Here is a 21838-nt window from a genome sequence, read left to right as displayed (position 1 = left end):
GGATAGTGGTGTGATCTTGGTTCACTGCAACCTCTTCCTCCCAGGTTCAAGTGATTCTCCTGCCTCAGTAGCTGGGATTACAGGTGCCCTCTACCACACCCTACTAATTTTTGTATTTTTAGTAGAGACAGGGTTTCACCACCGTGACCAGGCTTGTCTTGAACTCCTTACCTCGTGATACACCCACCTCGTCCTCCCAAAGTGCTGGGATTACAGGTGTGAGCCACTGTGCCTGGCCAATCATCACCTTTTTAATAATCTTGTAAATTTTATAAATCTAGCAACATTGACTAATTGAACTGAAGGACCTGTTTTCTCCAGCAAGAATACCAGATTTAGAAAAATAATTGGTTTAATTTGATGTAACCATCCTTTGGGGTCTGGGCAAGCAGTTAAACGCAATGGTTAGGGCAGTTTTGGAGAACTGCCCTGGGATTGGACAGATTGGGATTTTCATTCCAGCTCTGTCACATACTGTTTGGTTTCAGGTGAGAACTTCCAAACCTTCGTTTTTCAGTCTGTAAGGTGGAGATAAGAGTACCTATCTCAGTGTTGTCCAAAGGATTCAATGAGTTAATCTATTGAGAGCTCTTAGCACAGTGTCTAGATTAGAGAAGCACTCAATCAATACCACCACTGACACTGCTGCTTCTACTGCTACAATATTCACTCAACTTTGAATGTCTAACACAAATGACCACCTGAAAAAAACAGTGGCAATGAAAACATTGATTTGGCAGATAGTTCTTTTATTTTATTTTTTGAGATGGAGTTTCACTCTTGTTGCCCAGGCTAGAGTGCAGTGGCACAATCTCGGCTCAGTGCAACCTCCGCCTCCCGGGTTCAAGCGTTTCTACTGTCTCAACCTCTGAGTAGATGGGACTACAGGCACGTGCCACTAAACCCAGCTAATTTTTTTATATTTAGTAGAGACAGGGTTTCACCATATTGGCCACAATATTCTTGATCTCTTGACCTTGTGATCTGCCCACCTCGGTCTCCCAAAGTGCTGGATTACAGGCGTGAGCCACTGTGCTCAGCCAGCAGATAGTTAGTTATATGTAATACGTATATGTTATCAACACTGAATTTTTGGGGGGATATTGGTAAATTTTGGAGGGCTCAGCTCCTGGGTATAGAATATACTAAGTAAGTGCTGCATATGACAAGGTAGATTGTTTCTTTTCTAATGAGAGTCTTTTCTTTGTCTACCTTTCTGGCTTTTTTTTTTTTTTAACAGAAGGAATTTGATGGGGTCCTGAGAGAGGAGGCCGTGGCTGAAGCACTCCATCAGTTGGGGCGCTCAGGGTCTGGGACTGAGCAAGTCTACCTCAATCTAACTTTATCAGTGAGTATGCCAAAATCTCCACTGGCTGCCTGCAGCCTGACATTGGCTGGACCATATTTATTTTCTTCAGTACTCATAGCTTTTGTGGTGGCAGCAAATCTTGGAGCCTTGCATTTGATAAAGACTGGTGATGAGAGATATTAATGTAAATATTAGACTTCAAAGAGCCCTGACCAATCCAGTAATCCGCCCCCCCCCAATTTCTTAGTTTTCATTCTCTTCACACTCTATTTCTTTCATTTTAAGTGGTCTATATTATAGTAATCAATGCTTTCTTTCCAGGAGGTTGAATTTGATTCTGTAAAACCAATCAAAGACTCTTTAAGAATTTTCTCTCTGATCAGTGGAAGCAGCACTACACATCTGAATCCAGGGGTACAAAGTATTTTGATATTGACTTTCCCCACTAAGTATGTCAAGAAATAAGAGGCTTTGAGCTATATCTTACTTTCCACAAGATACCTATCATTAAAGAAAAGAATCTGTTATTATTCATCAGTTTTTAAGATTTCAGCACGCGTCATACGGTAGCACAAAATCTTGTCTTCCATTTTATCAGAAGAGAGGCTGTAAGAGCAAACTGCTGGGAATACTTGCTGCTTTCCTCATTTTGTTTCTCTGTGGTCTTAGGAAAACAATTTAAGTCGTTTCACTTCCTTATATTATAAAGCATTAAATATTCATTGGAGATCCACAAAGTAAATTTAGGTACATATGAGAAAAAAAAAAGCGCATTGAAATTTTACCATGGCACCACGATTTGGCAACAGGGTCTGTAATTCACTGTAAGCCTGCTCTGCCTTGGATTTGAATGAGAAGGCTACACAAGAAATGTTAAGCTCTTTTCACCTTTGCTGGCTCTGTGGCATGTCCTTCAAGGCCAGCATATTAAAACTGTAATCTTTTTCTATTTTCACTTTATAACATTTTATGGATGACTCAGCCAGTCAGGCAGTAACATACAGGAGCACCGTGTATGCATTGCACCATGTTCGATGCTGGAATATGGGATATAATTTCGGCAGCCAATGCATCCCCGCACAAGTCCCTTTCAATCAATATTCTACTTATGTAGGTAGGGCTATGCCTTAAATTGATCTACCCCAAATAGCAATCCTTTAAATCTTATTTCAGCTGGATGGACTGAAGCTTAATTTATTTTGCCACTGACCTCCTTACATTTGAGATATTACACGTTGAATTACTTTGCCTTAATAACCTGTCTTACTGAATACACTTTCTTAGAGTTGCCCAGTTTGGTGATTTTTTTTTCTTTATGTCTTACTTACGTTACATGTTATTTTTTTTTCCACTTTCTCTTATTACTTGTGTACATATCTTCTCTCCTGCCAAAGTCATAAGTTTCTTAAGGGCATAATATAGTTCTTTTCCATCATTGTATTTCTCATCATTCCAAGCACAATGCTTTGTACACAGTATTCAGTAAGTATTTATTATTACTGTTCTAATGGGCTTCATTAAACAATCACCTTTATTCTATATGAGAACGTGCTTATAATTGACTGTTCATTGGTTCGCTTTATTCTGACTCTGACATCACGACATAAAACAGTCAAAGACGTCTTTGTTCCACAAAAACCAAATTCCCCTCAATCTCACCTGAAGCTCAGTAGAATCAAGATTTCCTGCAAAGAATTTTGGACAAGGATTCAAAAGACTTAGACACTGCTTCTCTATCACTAACTTGCTGTGTGATTTCAGGCTGTTAACATACCTCTCTGTATCTCACACCCCTCATCTCTCAATTGGGAATAAGCTGTCCTACAGATTTCACAGGTGTGTTTGATCAGATGAGACTCTTGCAAAAGAGCTTTGAAAATGAACCCTGTAAAGGCCTAGGTAGTATTGTTATTAATGATCTCCTGATGAGGTGTGAACGCTCTTTAAAACTTCATTTAAATTCTAGACATTTTTTTCTTTTTTTCTACTAGATGAAGGACTTGTCTTTATTGCTATTGTGTGATTTAAAAAAAAAACAACAACTCTGTTCTAACAGTCTCCATGAACACTGCTTTAAATTGGCCTTTGATGTTGTATTCGTTTTTGCTAGCAACACTAATTTCCTAAGCTATTATTTTCTTCAAAGGAAGGCCTTTTTTTTTTTTTTTTTTTTTTTTTTTAATGGCATCTGTTTTAAGATCCTATTAGTAGCAGGCTTCAGATTTTGTTCTCTCACTTCTATATTTGTGAAAGAAATTCTGGATTTCTTTCCATCAACAGTTATTGCAAGGAGGCTGAGTGGTAACCTGTCAAAGCAACATTAAAGTCTTTTACCTTTTGTTTTCTCAGGGTTGTAATTTAATTGATGTTAGCATTCTCTGTGGATATGTTCACCTACAGAAGTTAGATCTTTCAGCAAATAAAATTGAAGGTATGTAATTGTCATTCTAGATTGATCACTGAATTATCTGAAAATTTAAATGTTGACGTATGTAATACGGTTTGATAATACCAAACTTGATATAAGTAATTTGTATATCAATTTACATATTATTCCTTTGTTTTCCATGCAAAAAAGGCACCGATAACTGATGAGAGAGAAAAAGGCACAGATCTGCAATATTATAATGTTGCTGAGATGCAGTCAATGATATTTAAGAGCATGAGATGGGGGCCGGGCACGGTGGCTCAAGCCTGTAATCCCAGCACTTTGGGAGGCCGAGGCGGGTGGATCACGAGGTCAAGAGATCGAGACCATCCTGGTCAACATGGTGAAACCCCGTCTCTATTAAAAATACAAAAAATTAGCTGGGCATGGTGGTGCGTGCCTGTAATCCCAGCTACTCAGGAGGCTGAGGAAGGAGAATTGCCTGAACCCAGGAGGTGGAGGTTGCGGTGAGCCGAGATCGCGCCATTGCACTCCAGCCTGGGTAACATGAGTGAAACTCCGTCTCAAAAAAAAAAAAAAAAAAAAAGAGCATGAGATGGAATGTTGGCTTTATTTTTTCCTTTTAAGAGATCGATCATTCCTTCTTCAATACTCCCTGAATATTTAATGATTTCTTTTCCTCTGTTAGTTACTCAGTATAGATGAATTAGTTTGTTTTTTTCTTTAATGGATTTTCTTTATTTTGCTTTTGCATTTTATTACATTCTTTATTTTGCATTTTAAAAATCTTATTTAAATTTTTAATTAAAAAAATTTTTTTTGAGACAGAGGCTCACTCTGTCACCCAGGCTGGGGTGCAGTGGCACAATCACAGCTCACTGCAACCTCCACCTCCCAGGTTCAGGTGATTCTCTTGTGTCAGCCTCCAGAGTAGCTGGGATTTCAAGTGCACATCACCACACCTGGCTAATTTTTTGTATTTTTAGTAGAGACAGGGTTTTGCCATGTTGGCCAGGCTGGTCTTCAACTCCTGACCTCAAGTGATCTGCCTGCCCCAGCCTCCCAAAGTGCTGGGATTATAGGCATGAGCCACCTCGCCCACCCATCTTATTTTCGAGACAGTTTCTTGCTCCGTCACTGAGGCTGGAGTGCAGTGGTGATCATGGCTAACCGCAGCCTTGACAACCTGGGCTCAATCGATTCTCCCACCTCAGCCTCCTGAGTAGCTAGGACTACAGACATGCCACCATGCCTAACTTTTTATATTTATTATAGACATGGGGTTTCACCGTGTTGCCCAGGCTGGTCTCGAACTCCTGGGCTCAAGCGATCTGCCTGCCTTGGCCTCTCAAAGTGCCGAGATTACAGGTGTGAGCCACTGTGCCCGGGCTTACATTTTGCATTTTAAATCTGTTAGCTCTTTTATCCTTGTTATTGAGCACCAGGGATTCACAAATACATATTTTTCATTCTTTGTTTGCTGTCTTTATTTAGTTGATCCTTTCAACTCTAACTCCACTGTTTGTGGTTCGATGTAATGTATTTGTTATGACACCTTGTTCACATTTAATGAAATTAGTCCTACCATTGTCAAATTTTCTTCAAAGCTTGATCCTCGTTTCTAATTTTCTGATCTTATTTGAAGTTGACAGTGTACAGTTTTTTTCTTTAAATTTCTAAGGAAGTAAGCAAATCATTTCTTCTGACCTGCTTTCTTCACCGATAATCTTTCTGCTTGCTTCTTTTGCCTGCCTTTTTTATGACATGTAAATGTTGCCGATATGTCTTCTCTGTTTGATTTTGTTTTTTTCCGTCTTCTAAGACTCTAATAATTAAAGTCTACTTTCTAATGATTAAGAACTATTCTAGCCCCTTTTCATTCTTAAAATGCTACTGTTTTTGAAATTATTTTCTAGTTTTCTAAAGCTTTATTATGGAAATTACAAATATGTACACAAATAGAATATTGAATGAATATTTGGGTTCAACAATGATCACCCCATCTATACCTCCCTACCCCCCTTCCCCAGGGTTATTTTAAAGCAAATCTCAGATGATTATCATCAGAAGGCCTTTTCTAGCGTTTCTGGCAGGAGCACTTGGCCTACTCCACACCTCTGAGGTTGTTTTCATGGGCTGGGTAGGAAATTGCTGAGAGGTGGGAGGCCTTGCCAATGCTCAGTACTGACAGCAAACAGGAGCAGGGAGCCCACAGTTATGCTCCAAGCGCTCCTCTTCAGCCGGATCAGTCCTCATTAATCTTGGACAGCGCATTTCATTAGTTCATCAACTATTGAAAACCTCCTGTGTGTAAGGTACAGCGCATTTTTCTTTTTATGATGACAGCCCCACTGGTATCCTGCTATAGGCCAAACTTCAGACTGCATCCGAATCACCTGGGTTTCCTGATAACACAGATTTCTGGGCCCCACTCTCGGGGTTTCTGATTCGGTAGGTTTGGGGAGGGCCCTGGGAATTTGCATTTCAAATAAGCCCCTGGATGAGGCTGATGGCGCTGGTCCCAGACCACACGCCAAGAACCAGAGTTGGAGACACGAGGAGCTCCTGCCCTCTGGTGGGCAAAGTGGTCACTGCACTGATGGGGACAACAGGCCAGCTCAAGTCAAAGGTCCCAGGAACTTTTTCATGTCTTGATATGAAAACACTGGTTAACTACAGTATATGAAATCACCGTCTCTTTGTCTCTAACCAAGCACCAGCTGCTGCTTCTGCTTCAAGAAGGATCTTCATTTACCTGTCCACAGAAAGATAATCTTTCAGGAGGGTCTGGGGGTCCCATGGAAATTAGTGGAGTTAAGACCACTACTGACAGACATGTAGCTGAGCTCAGCGTCGACAAATAGATACCAATTGGAAAGCAATTACAGTTTCTCCTTAGGTTTCCTCGAAGAGTTCTTTCTGGATTTTCTGATTCATTTCCACCAAAGTGTTAATGTCTCAAAGTATTGTCTCTCCTAGAACTATTTACGTTTAGTAAGGAAGGGCATGGTTTCGTCCAGAGAAATAACATAGAAATTGGAGGGGAATTTCTGGCTTCAGTGACTCTTGAGAAGGGAAGATACCAGGAGGCCCCTTACACAGCGTGTCCCACCCACCTCAGGGCAGGGTTCCAGCTGCTGCAGCCTGGCTTCCTTCCCCAGGTCCGCATGTGTCTGTGCCACCTGGAGAAAGGTAGATGCACTTTGCTTGGCTTTGGGTGAGGAGGCTCCATTCTTGCTCTAGAGGCCATCCCCCAGGGGGCTGTAACAGCACATACTATGATCTAGAATGAGGAGAGAGAGGGAAATGCTAGTATTGTTGCCATTTTCAGGTGGAGAAAGGACTTACTGGTAGAGACTAGGGCTATAACCATTCCCGATTCCTTCCCTAATTCATTCTGCTATCTCTGTGTCTGCTGTAAAGTCACAAAGGAAGGTAAAACAATAGTTCATATTTTTTTAATCTTTTATATGTAATTTCATTAGTGGTGTCCTTTATTAGCACAGTAGTCCCTTACTTAGTATTCAAGATTCAAAGTCTGTGCTTGGGATAAATGCAAAACTCAGATGTATGTTTGATCCAATCCGGAGTCAAAAGCAAGTAACAGTGATGAGTTACATCACTTCAGATACTTAATGTGATCTAGCACTAAGTCCGACTGAAACAAAATTTAATTTGCAACAAAGAGAGTTTCCTAATTGTGGCATTTCCACTCTTTATGAAAAGATCCGATTTAGTTATTTAGGGGCTAATTATCAAGAGGATTATCTAAGGCTTTTGCTTCTCATCCTTTTCTCAAAGGCTGGCAATTTCTGTAGCATTTCATTGTTAGCGGGAGAGTGAGCATACACGTGGAAGCGGCTGCAGGCATTGGTTACTTGGCTGCCCCCAAAATAAGGGAGACGGGTTGGCCACCCCCCTGGGGGGGGAGAGGATTAAATGATTGACTCATCGAGAGTTTTCCACACTTTTTTGTATGTTTCACATACTCCTGATTTTATTTCTTTCACTTATATGGAATAATTAAGGTGTCCTTGCAACTATCATAATTTAAAAATATTCTGAGGTCATGTATGCTGTTTTTAGTGCCTTTGTCTTGTTATTTTCCTGGCTCACCTTATTCTGTATCTATTTTCCCCCCAGATTTATCTTGTGTGAGTTGTATGCCTTATCTCCTAGAACTTAATGCTTCTCAAAATCATTTGACTACATTCTTCAATTTCAAGCCACCCAAAAACCTCAAGGTAGGCTTTATGAATACATTAATTATACATGTTAAGGGGTTTGCAAAAGTGCATTAAATGAGCAAAATAGCACTCAAACAGAGAATTCAGAGAGAATAAGATACAGAGATAAGTAATTTAAGAGTCAGAAATGAAATAAAAAAGGTTTGCATATCATTTACTTTGGAAAAGGGAGATGGTCTTTTAGGAAGCTTTGTTCAAACCTAGTGTTCAAACCAGAGAACTTTGCTCTGGTCTTCTCTTTCCTTCATTTTTTTGGTTAGTTATAGTTTTTTTTTTTTTTTGGAGACGGAGTTTTGTTCTTGCCGCCCAGGTTAGAGTGCAGTGGCTTGATCCCCACTCACTGCAACCTCCTCCTCCTGGGTTCAGGCAATTCTCTTGCCTTAGCCTCCCGAGGAGCTGGGATTACAGGTGCCCACCACCATGCCCAGCTATTTTTTTTTTTTTGAATTTTTTGTAGAGATGGGGTTTTGCCATGTTGACCAGGCTGGTCTCGAGCTCCTAGCCTCAAGTGATCCTCCTGCCTCAGCCTCCCAAAGTGCTGGGATTACAAACATGAGCCACTGCACCTGGCAACAGAACAATTTTTTTTTTTAATTACTTGGTACATTTTATTTATTTAAAGAAATGAATTGTATTGTGTATATTTGAAATGCACAGCATGATGTTATGGGACATAGAGCAGAAACACTTTATCTGAAAAATTTTGTATCTGAATAATCTGTAAAAATGTCCTAGGCTCAAAGTTTGCCCTTTTATTTATCCAACTTTGTTTTTTAAGAAAATAATGTTTTCAGATCTCCACTCTTTCTCTGCACTTGCTTTTGCATTTCTGAAGCAGAAATAAACTACCTGTGAATGGTGGTGGATGGCATAGTTCACCATGTGCTAGAGCAGTCTCTTGCTTAAATACATGCCCAGATCGCCTGTGGTTCTTGAGAAATGGGAATTCTGATCTTTTGGGTCTGGGGTGGGGCTTGAGCCTGTGATTGCTAAACACCTTCCAGATGACATCATGCCACTGATCCATGGGTCTTACTTAAGTAGCAAGGTCATAGAGAAGTGATTCCCACACTTTTCTGCACATTGGCATCACCTGGGAGAGTTTTCCTACTGATGCCCAAATCCCACTGCAAGAAATTCTGATTTAAATAGTCCAAGGTAAGGAGGTAAGTCTTGGGTGTTGGACTTTTTTTTTTCTTTTTTTTGGAGACAGGCTGGAGGGCTGGAATGCAGTGGTGCAATCTTGTCTCACCACAACCTCAGCTTCTTGGGCTCAAGTGATCGTCTCACCTCAGCCTGAGTAGCTGGGACTACAGGCATGTGCCAAAACACTTGGCTAATTTTTTTGGTATTTTTTTTTTTTGTAGAGATGGGATTTCACCATGTAGCCCAGGTTGGTCTTGAACTCCTGGACTCAAATGATCCACCTGCCCCAGCCTCCCAAAGTGCTAGGACTATAGGTGTGAGCCTCCGCACCTGTCCCGGACATTTTAAGAGACCATCAGGTGGATCTAATATGCTGACAAATTTAGAAACAGTCACCCTGGGTTTTGTGATCAGTGTTGTTGTATTGGACTCAAAAATTAAAAATTATTTTAAGAAATAGACATCAACTATTGCTAAAGTCTTATTTTATTTAAAAACCAAATGAACTTAAATTCAAAATATGGAGATTTGCACAAATATGAAAATCTGTTTGAAGTCAAGAAACAGACCATTCCCTTTTACTGATGAGAGACTTTAATTTTCAATTTTTCTTCTCTTTTATATCATTCTGTTTTTATCAATAGTGCATTTCTTTTTCACTTTGAAATTATAGTTTTTGCCAGGGTGACATTCCTTTGTGCAAATAAGCCGCACTAGGTGCCTCTTGTACTCAGTTGGGACTGCATGGTCTTGAGGTTATCAGGAATTGAATTTGCAGAGCTGTTTTCATTCTCCTTTTGCTGTTTCATTCACCTTGCCTGAAACCACAGGCCAATCATTCATGGTAACAGCAAGACCCCTACCCCAGGAAAAACTTTTTTGGAGTTTCTCCCTTTCACTTCCCTTCCTTGCAGTCTCGCAGAAAGACCCCACAAACGAACAGAAACAAATCATAGACCCCATTTGTAAAGGTCTGAGCTCCTGGAGAATTACAAACAAATATATTGGTCATTTTAGAGAAGTGTGAACCAAGTGCCAGACTGCACCCCTGGGTGCTCCAAGCCACTGTGAGCTCTGTGTAGACCAGGGAAGGAATGATGGTGGCCTCCCGGTGTTTGTTTTCTTCTTCTTCATTTTTTCATGCAGTCTCACTCTTGTTGCCCAGGCAGGAGTGAAATGGCGAGATCTCGGCTCACTGCAACCTCCGCCTCCTAGGTTCAAGCAATTCTGCCTCTGCCTCTCGAGTAGCTGGGATTATAGGGATGAGCCCACTATACCTGGCTAATTTTGTATTTTTAGTAGAGACAGGGTTTCAGCATGCTGGCCAGGCTGGTCTCGAACTCCTGACCTCAGGTGATCCACCACCCTTGGCCTGCCAAAGTGGTGGGATTACAGGTGTGAGCCGCCTCACCTGGCCTCAGGTGTTTTCAATGTATTATTTAATCCTTCCAATAAAGCTGTGGGGCAGGCAGTACTGTCCTGATGCTGAAGCATGAAAGGTTAAGTAACTAACTTCACCTTTGCTGGGAAGTAGCAGAACTGGGATTGAACCCACTGTCTGAGACGCCATAGCCCGCATCTTTCCAGTAAGTCAGGCTTGGGTACTATGCTCCACCCTCTTGAGAAGCTCCATTTCCTTTTCATTTAATATCTGTGAGTCTTGTACCACCAACCAGAGAGAACATGCATTTCCTAGAGCAGGGACTTGTACATATACTCTTCTATTATTAGAATGCTTTTGCTCTTACTAGGTCAAAAATGTTAATTTGATGGCTACTTTTTCAAGCTCTAGGTTCCAATGGGAGTCTGAACAGGGGCACAAACCCCTTTAAGGTGTCTTACAAAACCTGGTGGGGTGTAGTGGCTCAGGCCCATAATCCCAGCACTTTGGGAGGCTGATGTGGGTGGATCACATGAGGTCAGGGGTTCGAGACCAGCCATGGTCAACAGGGTGAAACCCCGTCTCTACTAAAAATACAAACTTTAGCCTGGCATGGTGATGGGAGCCTATAGTCCCAGCTACTTGGGAGGCTGAGGCAGGAGAATCACTTGAACTGGAAGGCAGAGGTTGCAGTGGGCCAAGAGTGAGCCACTGCACTCCAACCTGGGCAACAGAGCAAGATTCCATCCAAAAAGAAAGAAAGAAAGAAACCTAATACTATAGCTACATAGAGAGCATAGTATTGGCATTTGCCCTGACTGAGATATAATTATACAGATGTCATGCTATGACACCAGAATGAAAGGTGTTGATGAAAAAGTGTCAATGATAAGTAAGCCCATAAGTTTATTTGTAGTTCATTATTATTCTATAGAAGAAAAAGATGAATGTTAAACTCCATTTACATTATGCCAAATTGACCTATTCCATAGTATGAATTTTACATAGCTGCCATTTATATATGTATACATTTGGTGTTATGATTTTTTAAATAACACTTTTATTTGCACATTTCTATTGCTTCATATCGTTTACTAATATTTTACTAAGTAGTTCTGTTGCTTGCTATATTATAATTGACTTCATCAGTTTTCTAGTCTTGCCACTTGAGTTGTTTCTAAATTAGTTTTTAGCATTTACTATATAAAGTTTTTAGTACTTAAAGGGTTTAGTATTTAATATGTTGCTAGAATAATCTCAATAAATTTGGGGGATGAAATTACTATTTTAAAGGTCACTGAAAAATAAGAATAGTGCTTATTATATAATTGCTTGATGGTTTTTCAGAAAATGGTTATTATGTACTCAGCAAATTATGAATGCAGTGGTTCCAAAACATGAGTTTTTCTTTCCTTAAAAATTCTTTTTATATCTTTTGCCCGTAGGTGAATAATTAAAGTTATTTAATATTGTCTTTTAGTCTTATATGCTTGGCTAGGAACAACAGATGTTGCTGAAAATGCTTTCCTGCAGTAGTCAATTTTGAGAAAGAAGGTAAAGTTGAAGAGGCATTACCTGGAGATGAATAAGAAAGACTATTCTGGCATTTAGAGAGTGGCATGGGACGATATATCGACATAGGAATAGAAAAGGTGAAGAAGTGAGAAACAAGCTATGCACAGAAATGAAGTGAATACAGTTTACTGGGCAGTAGAGAAAATAAAATGGTTGTAGGTGAGGGTGAAATTCAGGTAAATCCTGAAGGAAGACCAAGAACATTTAAAACATGCTAAAAGTGGAGAGCATGGCTGCAGGAATTGAAAGTGTTTAGGTTATTGGGAGGTTTCTGTGCACCATGAAGAAGAGGCCTTCTAGTATCTCTCAAAGGGGACAGAAAAAGATCCCAGTGAGAAGATGATTAAAGATGGATGACTCTTTTAGCCTTAGCATACTTTCAGTAATGAATTCTACCTCTGCATTCAGAAATGCCTTCTTCTTATGCAGTTAATTATCGTAGTAAATATGAAAAGTGAGCTATTAATATAACATATTCTTCTCTTTTTCTTGCCAGAAGGCGGATTTTTCCTACAACCAAATTTCTGAAATTTGTGATTTGTCGGCGTATCATGCTCTTACTAAACTAATTTTGGATGGTATCCTTTGAAAAGTAAAGGGGAAAAATTTAAAATAATATAAGAATTAAAGGCTATATATTCAAGAATTGTACTAGATTACATGTACCAGATAGGCAATTTAATAGAGATGTGACTCATTTAAATGACTATGAATTGATATTCACAAAATGAGGACAGATATTTTATTTAACAAGAAATGAAACTGTGAGTCAAAGCTTGCCAAGAGTATCTTACCCCTGAAAAGCCAAGTAAGATAGTCATTCTTCTGATAAATGTAGCCTTATTCTTATTCTAGAACCAGAGAAGAAGTTCTGTTTTAGTTAACTGCTTTCTCAGTCGGGTGCATTGGCTCACACCAGCACTTGGGGATACTAAGGCAGGTGGATCACCTGTGGTCAGGAGTTCAAGACCAACCTGGCCAACATGGCAAAAACCCTGCCTGTACTAAACATACAAAAATTAGCCAGGTGTGGTGGGGCATGCCTGTAATCCCAGTTACTTGGGAGACTGACGCACAAGAACCGCTTGAACCTGGGAGGCAGAGGTTGTAGTGAACCAAGATTCATCACATCAGCCTGGGTAATAGAGTGAGACTCTGTCTCAACAAAAATTAAAAAATTAACTTCTTTCTTCAAATTTACTGAAACTTGTGCTCTATCTTATATAAATTCAGTATTTGAAAATCTAGATATGGTCATAAGGAAAATTAGTGATTATTTATTTTACGAAAGAGTTCATGCGAAGTTCCCTTTAAATAGTAAGCCTTTCTAGTGTATTTTAAATATGCTTTCATTTAAAAAAAACAAACAAACAACTTTTGATTTGATTTGCAACATTCTATTTCATGAGCCAGGCTCCCATGCAAGCAAAGCGCCTACGTTAAGTCAGTGAGCTCCAGCTTCTAGAGCCTAAGGGGCTAGTTGGAGATCTGTGAGTTTAATGAGCTTGAGTCTCTTGTTCACACCAGAGACTGATGATTTCTGGGTGGCGAGGAGCCAGTACCTTCTCTTTCTCAGTAAGTATCTTTCTATTCACCTGAGGATTTGGGGGGACATAATGGAGAATGAACTGGTTGCTTTGGGTGCCTCATTCAGGGATGTGATAGCAGCTAGTACACGCTACATTTGTGATAAGGCTGAGACGAGGGACCGCAGAGCGTTCATTTTCTTGAAGACATATTTTGTAAAAGGAAAATCCTTTATTCGTATATGATGGAAAGCTTAGAACATAGTACAACTTTTATGCAGTACAGTTGAAAACTTGGATGAAATGCAAAAATTCTTAGAAAAATATGATGCATGAGTTTGGAAATAGAAACCCTGAGTAGTCTTATAACTACAAAAGTAATTTATTATACATTAAAATAAGCTAAATTAAAATATTAAAAATCTTCCTGCCCAAAAAAAGCCTAGACCACCACGAAAAACAATTTTATAGTGTCTTATAAAGTTGAACATCCAAGTTCATTATGACCTAGTACTTTTATTCCTACACATGGAAAGTTTAGCGTACATGTACCTGGAGCCTTATATTGAATGTTCATAGCAGTATTGCTTGCAATAGTAAAAAATTAAAACAGCCCAAACACACATTAATAAGAGAAAGTATAAGTTATGGTGTAGTCACACAATAGCATATCATACAGTATAGAAAATGAATGAAATATATCTACATGCGTGTAAGAATGAATCTTAACAAGTATAATTTAGGCATAAAATTAAAGGAAGAAGGGAAGAGGAAAGAGACAACTGAGCATAGTTACTATCTCTGGGAAGGAGACACAGGGATTTGACAGGAGAGCTATGCACAGGCAGATTTAAGTCGTTAATTTTCTACTGATTGGGCTTGGGGGTGGGGTGCTAGTTTCAAGCATGCTCATTATATTCTTAAAAGTCAATAAAATTATTGATTGTCAAGCATAGGTCAATGGTGAATCAAGTATTCAACTTAACCCAGTTCTATGTAAAAATTTAAAAACCTGAAAATTCTAAATTAATTTCTTTGAAAATAATTATTTAAAATAAAACAAATCAGTTAAGCTAGTAATACTGACAGTGTAATTGTAGTAGATTATATCAGTATCTCAGAATGAATTGTTAACTATAAGATATCAATTTTTTATTTAACTTATGCTATTACATCTTTCCATATGTGGATAATTGATGATTAATTGACAATCATCCTAAATTGTAATAAAGTTTGCTGAGGTTAAGTAAATATATTTATTCTTAAGAAAGAGTACAGCTTATTCTTTACCTATAAACATTGACTAGTTGTTGATTAGAATTCATTTTATGATAATAGAATAAATAGAATTTAAAAATTCATAGAAATTTAATTCCAGACAGGATTTTAGCAGTCATCTTGTGCTAATCACTATTTTATAGAAGAAGAGCCTGAGACTCCAGAAGGGTCAATAACTTGCCCCAGATTATTTGGTAAATGGTTGAACTGAGACTTTTGAATTCCACTGTTTTTTGCATGTTGCAATTCATTAATTACAACCTTTGTCACAGAGGCATTTAAACTGTATGCGTGTTTCATTTCTTGGAGAGATTCACTCCTATAGTGAAGAGCATTTTTCACTGGTAAGGTGATATAGATCTTTCGGGATTGGTTTTGATTAAAGCCATCATTGCAGCTCTCTCCACTAAGAGAACTGTGATGAATTTCCTACTATTTCTCAGTAACTGTTTTCTATACACCCGAACCATATTTTATGATTGTAGACGAATAAGAGCGAATACTGAACTAGTGAATAATTCATGTCAAGAATTCTGAACTGCTGACAGCATCGTCAAAATGTAAAAATATATTGTTGGGCTTTTCCCCAGTTGTAAAGTTATGTTTCAGTGCCACAGGGTTCCTTCATTCAGTTTCTCCAAGGATCTATCATTTCACTTTAAAAGATTTATTCACAGAATCTTAAAAGTTTAGAGCTGGAATTCAGTACGATGATTTTGAGTTCTTTTGAGTTTCTTTCTACTGATAGCGGTCTTTTAAAATTAAAATATGCCTAAGAGGATTAACCCAGTAAGCTAATTCATTGTAATGATTAGTGATTTATCAGATTATGATTCTTCTTATCAGAAAGTCCTAAGACCTATGAAAGAACATGAATAACATTAGGAGGAAGGGCAAGTAACATTTTGTGAAGGTTCTTAAGAGAATGAGAGACTGGGGAGATAAAGATACTGAAGACCATCTATGAACTCAAAGCTCTCTATGGCCCAGGCCTGCATGTGGACTGTTGGCAGAGCCTTCTGGCACACATGAGGTGACTGTGGGAGGAAGCAGGGAAAAAAGCTGTTGTGTCACTGTAGTAAGTTCTCTTTACTCAGGAGCCTGATTAATTTCGAGTGCCTGAAATTCCTTGAAATTTAAAGGAGAGTGAAAAGCTGAGATATAGGAGGAAACAATTTTTCTGGAATGAGCATATTTCTCAACAGAGATGTTCAAGCAACTCCCGCTCCTTAGCCCCAGTGCTGTTAGTGATGCCAACAGTACCTGCAGAAACCATGGCTGTGATTGCAGCGAGGCATCTGAATTCCTCCTCCTTTCTGTCCTTGCGGTGCTAATTTCAGGAAACATGAATAGCTGTGGGAGTCCAAGCTAGAGGGTAAGCAGGAAGTACCAAGGGAACCGTGGTTAGCCGCTAATGTCTTAGAAAATTACTGTAGACACAATAAACAAGCTTTCCTTTTTTATTTCTGATATCTCTTGATGATTCCAGGATTTCTGTTTTCTAGTTTTCTGATCCTTGCCGGCTTCCCATGAGAATACTTCCTGAGCCAGATACCCAAAAGCACTGATTTTATTCTGCCATGATTCAGAGTATCTTCATCTTGGTTGAGGGAGAGCTACCAAGATACTCTAGTACTCCTAAAATAGGACTTAAATGTGATTCCTGTCTCTGCTAAACTGAGACAGATGGCCATTCAAAGTTTTCCTTGTATAGTTTTTGTTGCCAAAGATTGCCTGCTCCAAGGGAATTTTATTTCATCCATACCTATGTGAGACAGTTTAATCTCCTGTTTGCTGTATTTCTCATTCATCTTTTGTTACAATCTTTATCTACAAAGATCTGGTCTTTGTTCTAGTTGCAGAATAATTATTTAAACAGCCCAAAGAAAATGGAACCAGAAAAGATAGAATTTGTAAGCGCAAACATCTATTTCTAGGGCTATTCTGACAGGAAGCTTTATGGAAACAGATTTGAAAATGCATATTGACCACAAACAGAGCTATACTTCAGTCCAAGGACTGAAACTGAAACCATTGAGGAAAACCTAAGAATTTCTGGTACATTTTATATTTTTGTTTAGTTTCCTTATTTACCTCTTTCTCTGGCCTAGGTATTTAAAGGCTTAATCCCAGCCTTGAACTTTCCATTTCTATGCTATTGGGCAAGAGTTAGAGGTCTAGAGGTAGAGGACATGCTTCTTTGGCCTCGTGTGATATAATTTGTTAGTGATATCAATGCCTTATAATTGTGAGGTGATTTATGGTTTGTCGCTCATTCACACCCATTTTCTGATTTTTTTTCCCATGACCTAACTTTCGGCCTTAATGGCCACCTGATATTATCCCCCCTTTAAATGAAAAATCTGCCGAGTAGTAGAGTTGGGATAATTGCAAATAATTATGGAGGCAAAATGTTTTTGTGATATTTGTGACTTCTTCCTTCTTTTTTAAAAAATTGTTTGTTTCTCTGTTTAACGAAAGGAGATAGCTTGGAGATTAGAAGTTGACCAGGAGAGGCTTTGAGGAAGAAATGGTTTTCTCTAGAATAGATACTAAGAAGTGGAATTGTTGTGACATATTTACAGTTATGATAGATATTACAAAATTGCCTCTAAAGTGGCTATATCATAATGAACTCTCTCAGTAGCATAAAAGCATCTGTTATTTAAAACCTTTTACTTTAAAATGTTTGCCAAGCTGATGGGTAAAGAATGGCATCTTATCTTAATTGCATTCTCCTGACTACAGGTGGGACAGAGTGTCTTTTCATATGTTTTTAGCCACTTAGATTCACTCTTTTGGAAATTGCCTGGGCATATTAGTTGTCCATTTTTTACTGGGTCATCTTTTTTCTGTTGGTTTATTGTCATTTTTAATGCATTCTAGGTAGTAATCTTTTATCTGTTAATATATATCGTGAACATGTTCTCCTAGCCTATCATTTTCACTTCTTTGTGTATTTAAAAAGTAAGAGTCAGAAAATAAATAGTAAGAAAACGAGTGTCAAATATGTCAAAAAAATACTTAAGATATTGATTTAATGTGAATGTTAAAAAAAATAAGGAAAAAAAGTGGGATTTGGAGTTAAATTCTGAAGAAAGGGTATGGTTTAGAAAGGAGTAGGAGAAAGAAAGTTCTTGGTGCATTCCAGAACTATTGAGAGGATTGACCTGGTAGAAATAGGGAATTCTCATTGGATGACAATGTGGATGAAACTGGATAAATAAGTTTTGCTTATAGGGAAGGCTCTTAAATGGCAGAGTGAGGAATTTGGAATTCTTCCTATGAGGATTTTTAAATTGAAACATGATATTCAATCAATATTTTAAAAAAATTAATCTGCGTACAGTGTGTAGAGTGACTTTAGGGCAGGAAGTAATGGGTATTAGTGTAATTTCTGATGTTAAGATGAGTTAAGTTGGCAGAGGAGTGAATAAAAAGGAAAGAAATAATTGAAGAGATATTTTAAGGCAAAACAATGCCAGGTCTTGGTGATTGATTGGATGCCCTGCAGATTATGAGTGGCTGAGAAATGGAGATGTCATGGGTTACTTGAGAGGGAAAACTGAGCTTTGATGGGGAAATGACATTAAATCCCGGAAACTGGCCAAAGAGATTGAAAACAGAGAGAGCTGAACAGAATTGATGACTTTGAGATTGTAGTGCTAGGTGACTGCAAGATGGAACACAGAAGATAAGCTAACATTTTTACAATAAATGGAAACTTAACAGTTGGAGAAAGTAAGGCAGAGTTTAAGCCTCTTTTATTTTAAAGGGAGACTAGAGGTCCATGTAGGTAGAAAGAAAGGGCTACTGTTCCTTTCTATAACAGGGTATTGGTCTTTGGACCACCCATTTGTTACAGATGACATCTCCGAGGCTCTCACCCTAGTTATGAAGATGATGATACTTGGTACCTATTGCCTCTGCAGGGCGATCGGGTAGTCAGAAGTTCTGCCTGTGGAAATGCACATGAGTTTCTCATGGAGACTTAACTGATCAAGGCAAAACACACTCCCGACAAGGCAGCTATGGGCCACTGTGATTTTTCTTTCCATACCTATTACATGTGTCAAATGCAACCCAGCACATTCAAAAGCTATGCCTTTTTAACATAAAAATTGCATAAAACATGGCATGTTCTGTATGAAAAAATATATTTCAGGATTAATATTCATTCTATATTGGGCATATAATCATTCTTTATTTAAGCTGTGGTCTGCTTTGTCTAGTGATGATGAAACACTGATTCTTTTTTTCTTCCAAATGCTTTTAATAACATTTTCCTTAAACGTAGTCATGGTATGTAGGCAATAAGATAGAAGAAATCAGTGGACTAGAGATGTGCAGCAATCTAACTCACCTTAGTTTGGCCAACAACAAGATCACGAAAATCAATGGCTTAAATACGTTACCAATCAAAATGCTTTGTCTGGTGAGTCTAACAAAATGCCGTTCTGTGTAGAAGTAGTAGTTAATGTTTTCAGTAACTATATGAATTATGACTACTTAGGATTCAAATATATAAAGAGCTAATTCCTTCATGAAATGTTATTGTCTTCCGTTTTGTTTGCTCCTTTCTTTACCATTTGTGTGTGTGTGTGTGTGTGTGTGTGTGTGTGTGTGTGTGAAAGAGAGAGAGAGAGAGAAAGAGAGAGAAGGCAGTATTTCATGCTCAAGTAAAATGATTTACTAGTTTGTTACAAAATTCAATATTTTAAATGATTGGCTTTTTTATACTGGGAAAGAAAGGTATACTTTTAGCATTTTTTTAAAATATTTTTTATAATATCTTATTGGTGAAAATAACATCTAAGCATACTTAAGCATAATATTTATTGCTGTTAACACTTAAACTGCTTTCAAATGAACCACAAGATGTTTTCTGGGTACTGAATTTTGACAGTCCTTTGATTTTAACATGTTAGTCTTCCACTCTATGAAATAAAAAATATGCTAAAAATAAATAAACAATTCCAGTCAGAAAGTTTAAATTTGATTACTTTTCCGACAGAGAGCACTCTTTTCAAGCTATGTGACCTGCTGTGTGGCTACAACTCAGCTTACAGAAATTCAGCAGGATTCTAACAGTCCCAAAGATACAGTCCCAGCTACTCAGGAGATTGAGGCAGGGGAATCACTTGAACCCAGGTGGTGGAGGATGCTGTGAGCCGAGATCATGCCACTGCATTACAGCCTGGGTGACAGAACAGGACTGTCTCAAAAAAAAAAAAAAAAATTAAAAGGATAGAATACTTTTATTTTCTTAGATTTGATGGATTGTTCCCAATCTCTCCCCTCATCACCGAAGATGAACTAGAATACACAGAATATACTATCATTCATTTTTCTTAATTTTTTGAGAATAGAAAGGTTTTCACTTCCAAAATTTAATAAAATCTATAAAATTTGTTTCAACAGTTTTTAATGCTTTTATTTTTAATTCATAGAATTAGGAAACCAGTAGCTTTAGTTACAATTGAAAATAATTTACATTACCATTTAGAGAAAGAAGAACAAGTCACCATACAAATCAACCGTTAATTCTCGATCATCAACTTTTTTGGTAATATAAGGGGAAAATGTGGTTCACTGATGGGCTGTACTGTCGCCCAGCTTCTTAGCAAGTAGTGACAATGCATTCCAAACTTTAAAATGTATTTTGTCACAGTAAATGCCTCTTTCTTTTATCTTTCAAATTTGGTAGGTTAAGAATGTTTCTAATTTCATTTTTTTAAGAAAATTGCTTTATTCCAAAAGTCTTTTCCCCATTCATCATAAACAAACAGAAAGAACTGTTTGTGCAGAAGCTGGATGTCCACTTCTAGGAGTGATGCATTGGTTTTTCAGCATTGGAGAAAGGGTTTAACTAGATAGCTTTCAATTCAGAAATTCTGTGTTTCTGATTTTTTTTTTTTTCAATTCTGGTTTCTTTTATGACCATAGGCTGTTAATTAAACTTTTCTATGCCCCCGTCTTCTCATGTCATCTACCACTTTGAAAACCATTAGAGACACTGTAAGAAGAATTACAACCTATCTACTGCACCTAAAGCACTTCAAAGTTCTTTGGGAAGAAGTGTATTAAGAAGAATTATAGTCTGTCTACCACATCTAAAGCATTTCAGAGTTCTTCAGGAAGAAATGTATTATATATAAATTTGATATGTGGGGATATTTTGAATAGGCTATTGTGGTCTTATGGCAGTATGTTAAATTAATATGGATATGATATTTAGTGTAGGTTTTTTTTCTCTCCCATTTCCATTGTACTTTATATAACTTTTTTGAACTCTGGACAGAAGGAAATTTGACTTTACTTTGGCAAATGGATTATGGGTATTTTTTAAGGATATTTTTCAAGCATTATGTAAAAATAAAAGGAATAGTATGATAAACCCTTGTGTGCTATCACTCAGCTTTATAGATTATCAACCCTTATTAACATGTTTTTAAAAGCTGTAGAATTATACTACTGAACATAAATCTTGCTCATTATTGAAATGAAATTTTATTTTAAAAATAGGATGAAAATCAGCTGTTGCTATCAAACGTACCAGGAAACATGCACCACGAAAAATATAGAGGGAAGAGAATTATTATCAGTCTCATTTGTTGTCATGGGTATATGGAGATTGAGGAAGAAGACAACATTTCAGTCTTAAATCTTTATTTAAGTTTTATTCTCATTGTCGAGAAAGATGCTTCTGTGTGAATTATTCAATAACTTGGTTTAGTTATCTACTGTTGCGTAACAAGCCACCCCAGTTGTAGTGACTTGGAGAAATAACCATGGAATTAACTAAGAATTCTACAATCTGAGTCAGGCTTAGCTGGGACGTTCTTCCACTGGGCTTGCTGCATTTAGCTGGCATATTGGTTGGGGGGTTGGCTCAGTTGAGAGGTTGGGATGGCTGGGATTTTCTCTCAATTTAGTGTCAGGGTGTCTCCCCATGTGACATTTCCTTTCCCCTATAGCCTCTCCACA

General features: G+C 38.0%; 1 protein-coding gene across 1 annotated transcript in view; it reads left to right on the top strand.

The window, feature by feature from the left end:
* The window catches only part of LRGUK (leucine rich repeats and guanylate kinase domain containing), a 120836-nt gene that overhangs the window by 9291 nt on the left and 89707 nt on the right, over positions 1-21838 (top strand). Inside the window, exons 2-6 of the mRNA XM_032275949.1 lie at positions 1241-1348; positions 3659-3740; positions 7842-7942; positions 12544-12625; positions 19162-19286. Coding sequence (XP_032131840.1) covers positions 1241-1348; positions 3659-3740; positions 7842-7942; positions 12544-12625; positions 19162-19286 — 498 coding nt within the window. The remainder of the gene's footprint in view (positions 1-1240; positions 1349-3658; positions 3741-7841; positions 7943-12543; positions 12626-19161; positions 19287-21838) is intronic.

This window comes from Sapajus apella, unplaced genomic scaffold (assembly GCF_009761245.1).
Source record: "Sapajus apella isolate SASKATOON/1434 unplaced genomic scaffold, GSC_monkey_1.0 scaffold7, whole genome shotgun sequence".
NCBI classification, from domain to species: Eukaryota; Metazoa; Chordata; class Mammalia; order Primates; family Cebidae; genus Sapajus; species Sapajus apella.
This window is presented reverse-complemented; position numbering and strand designations above follow the sequence as displayed.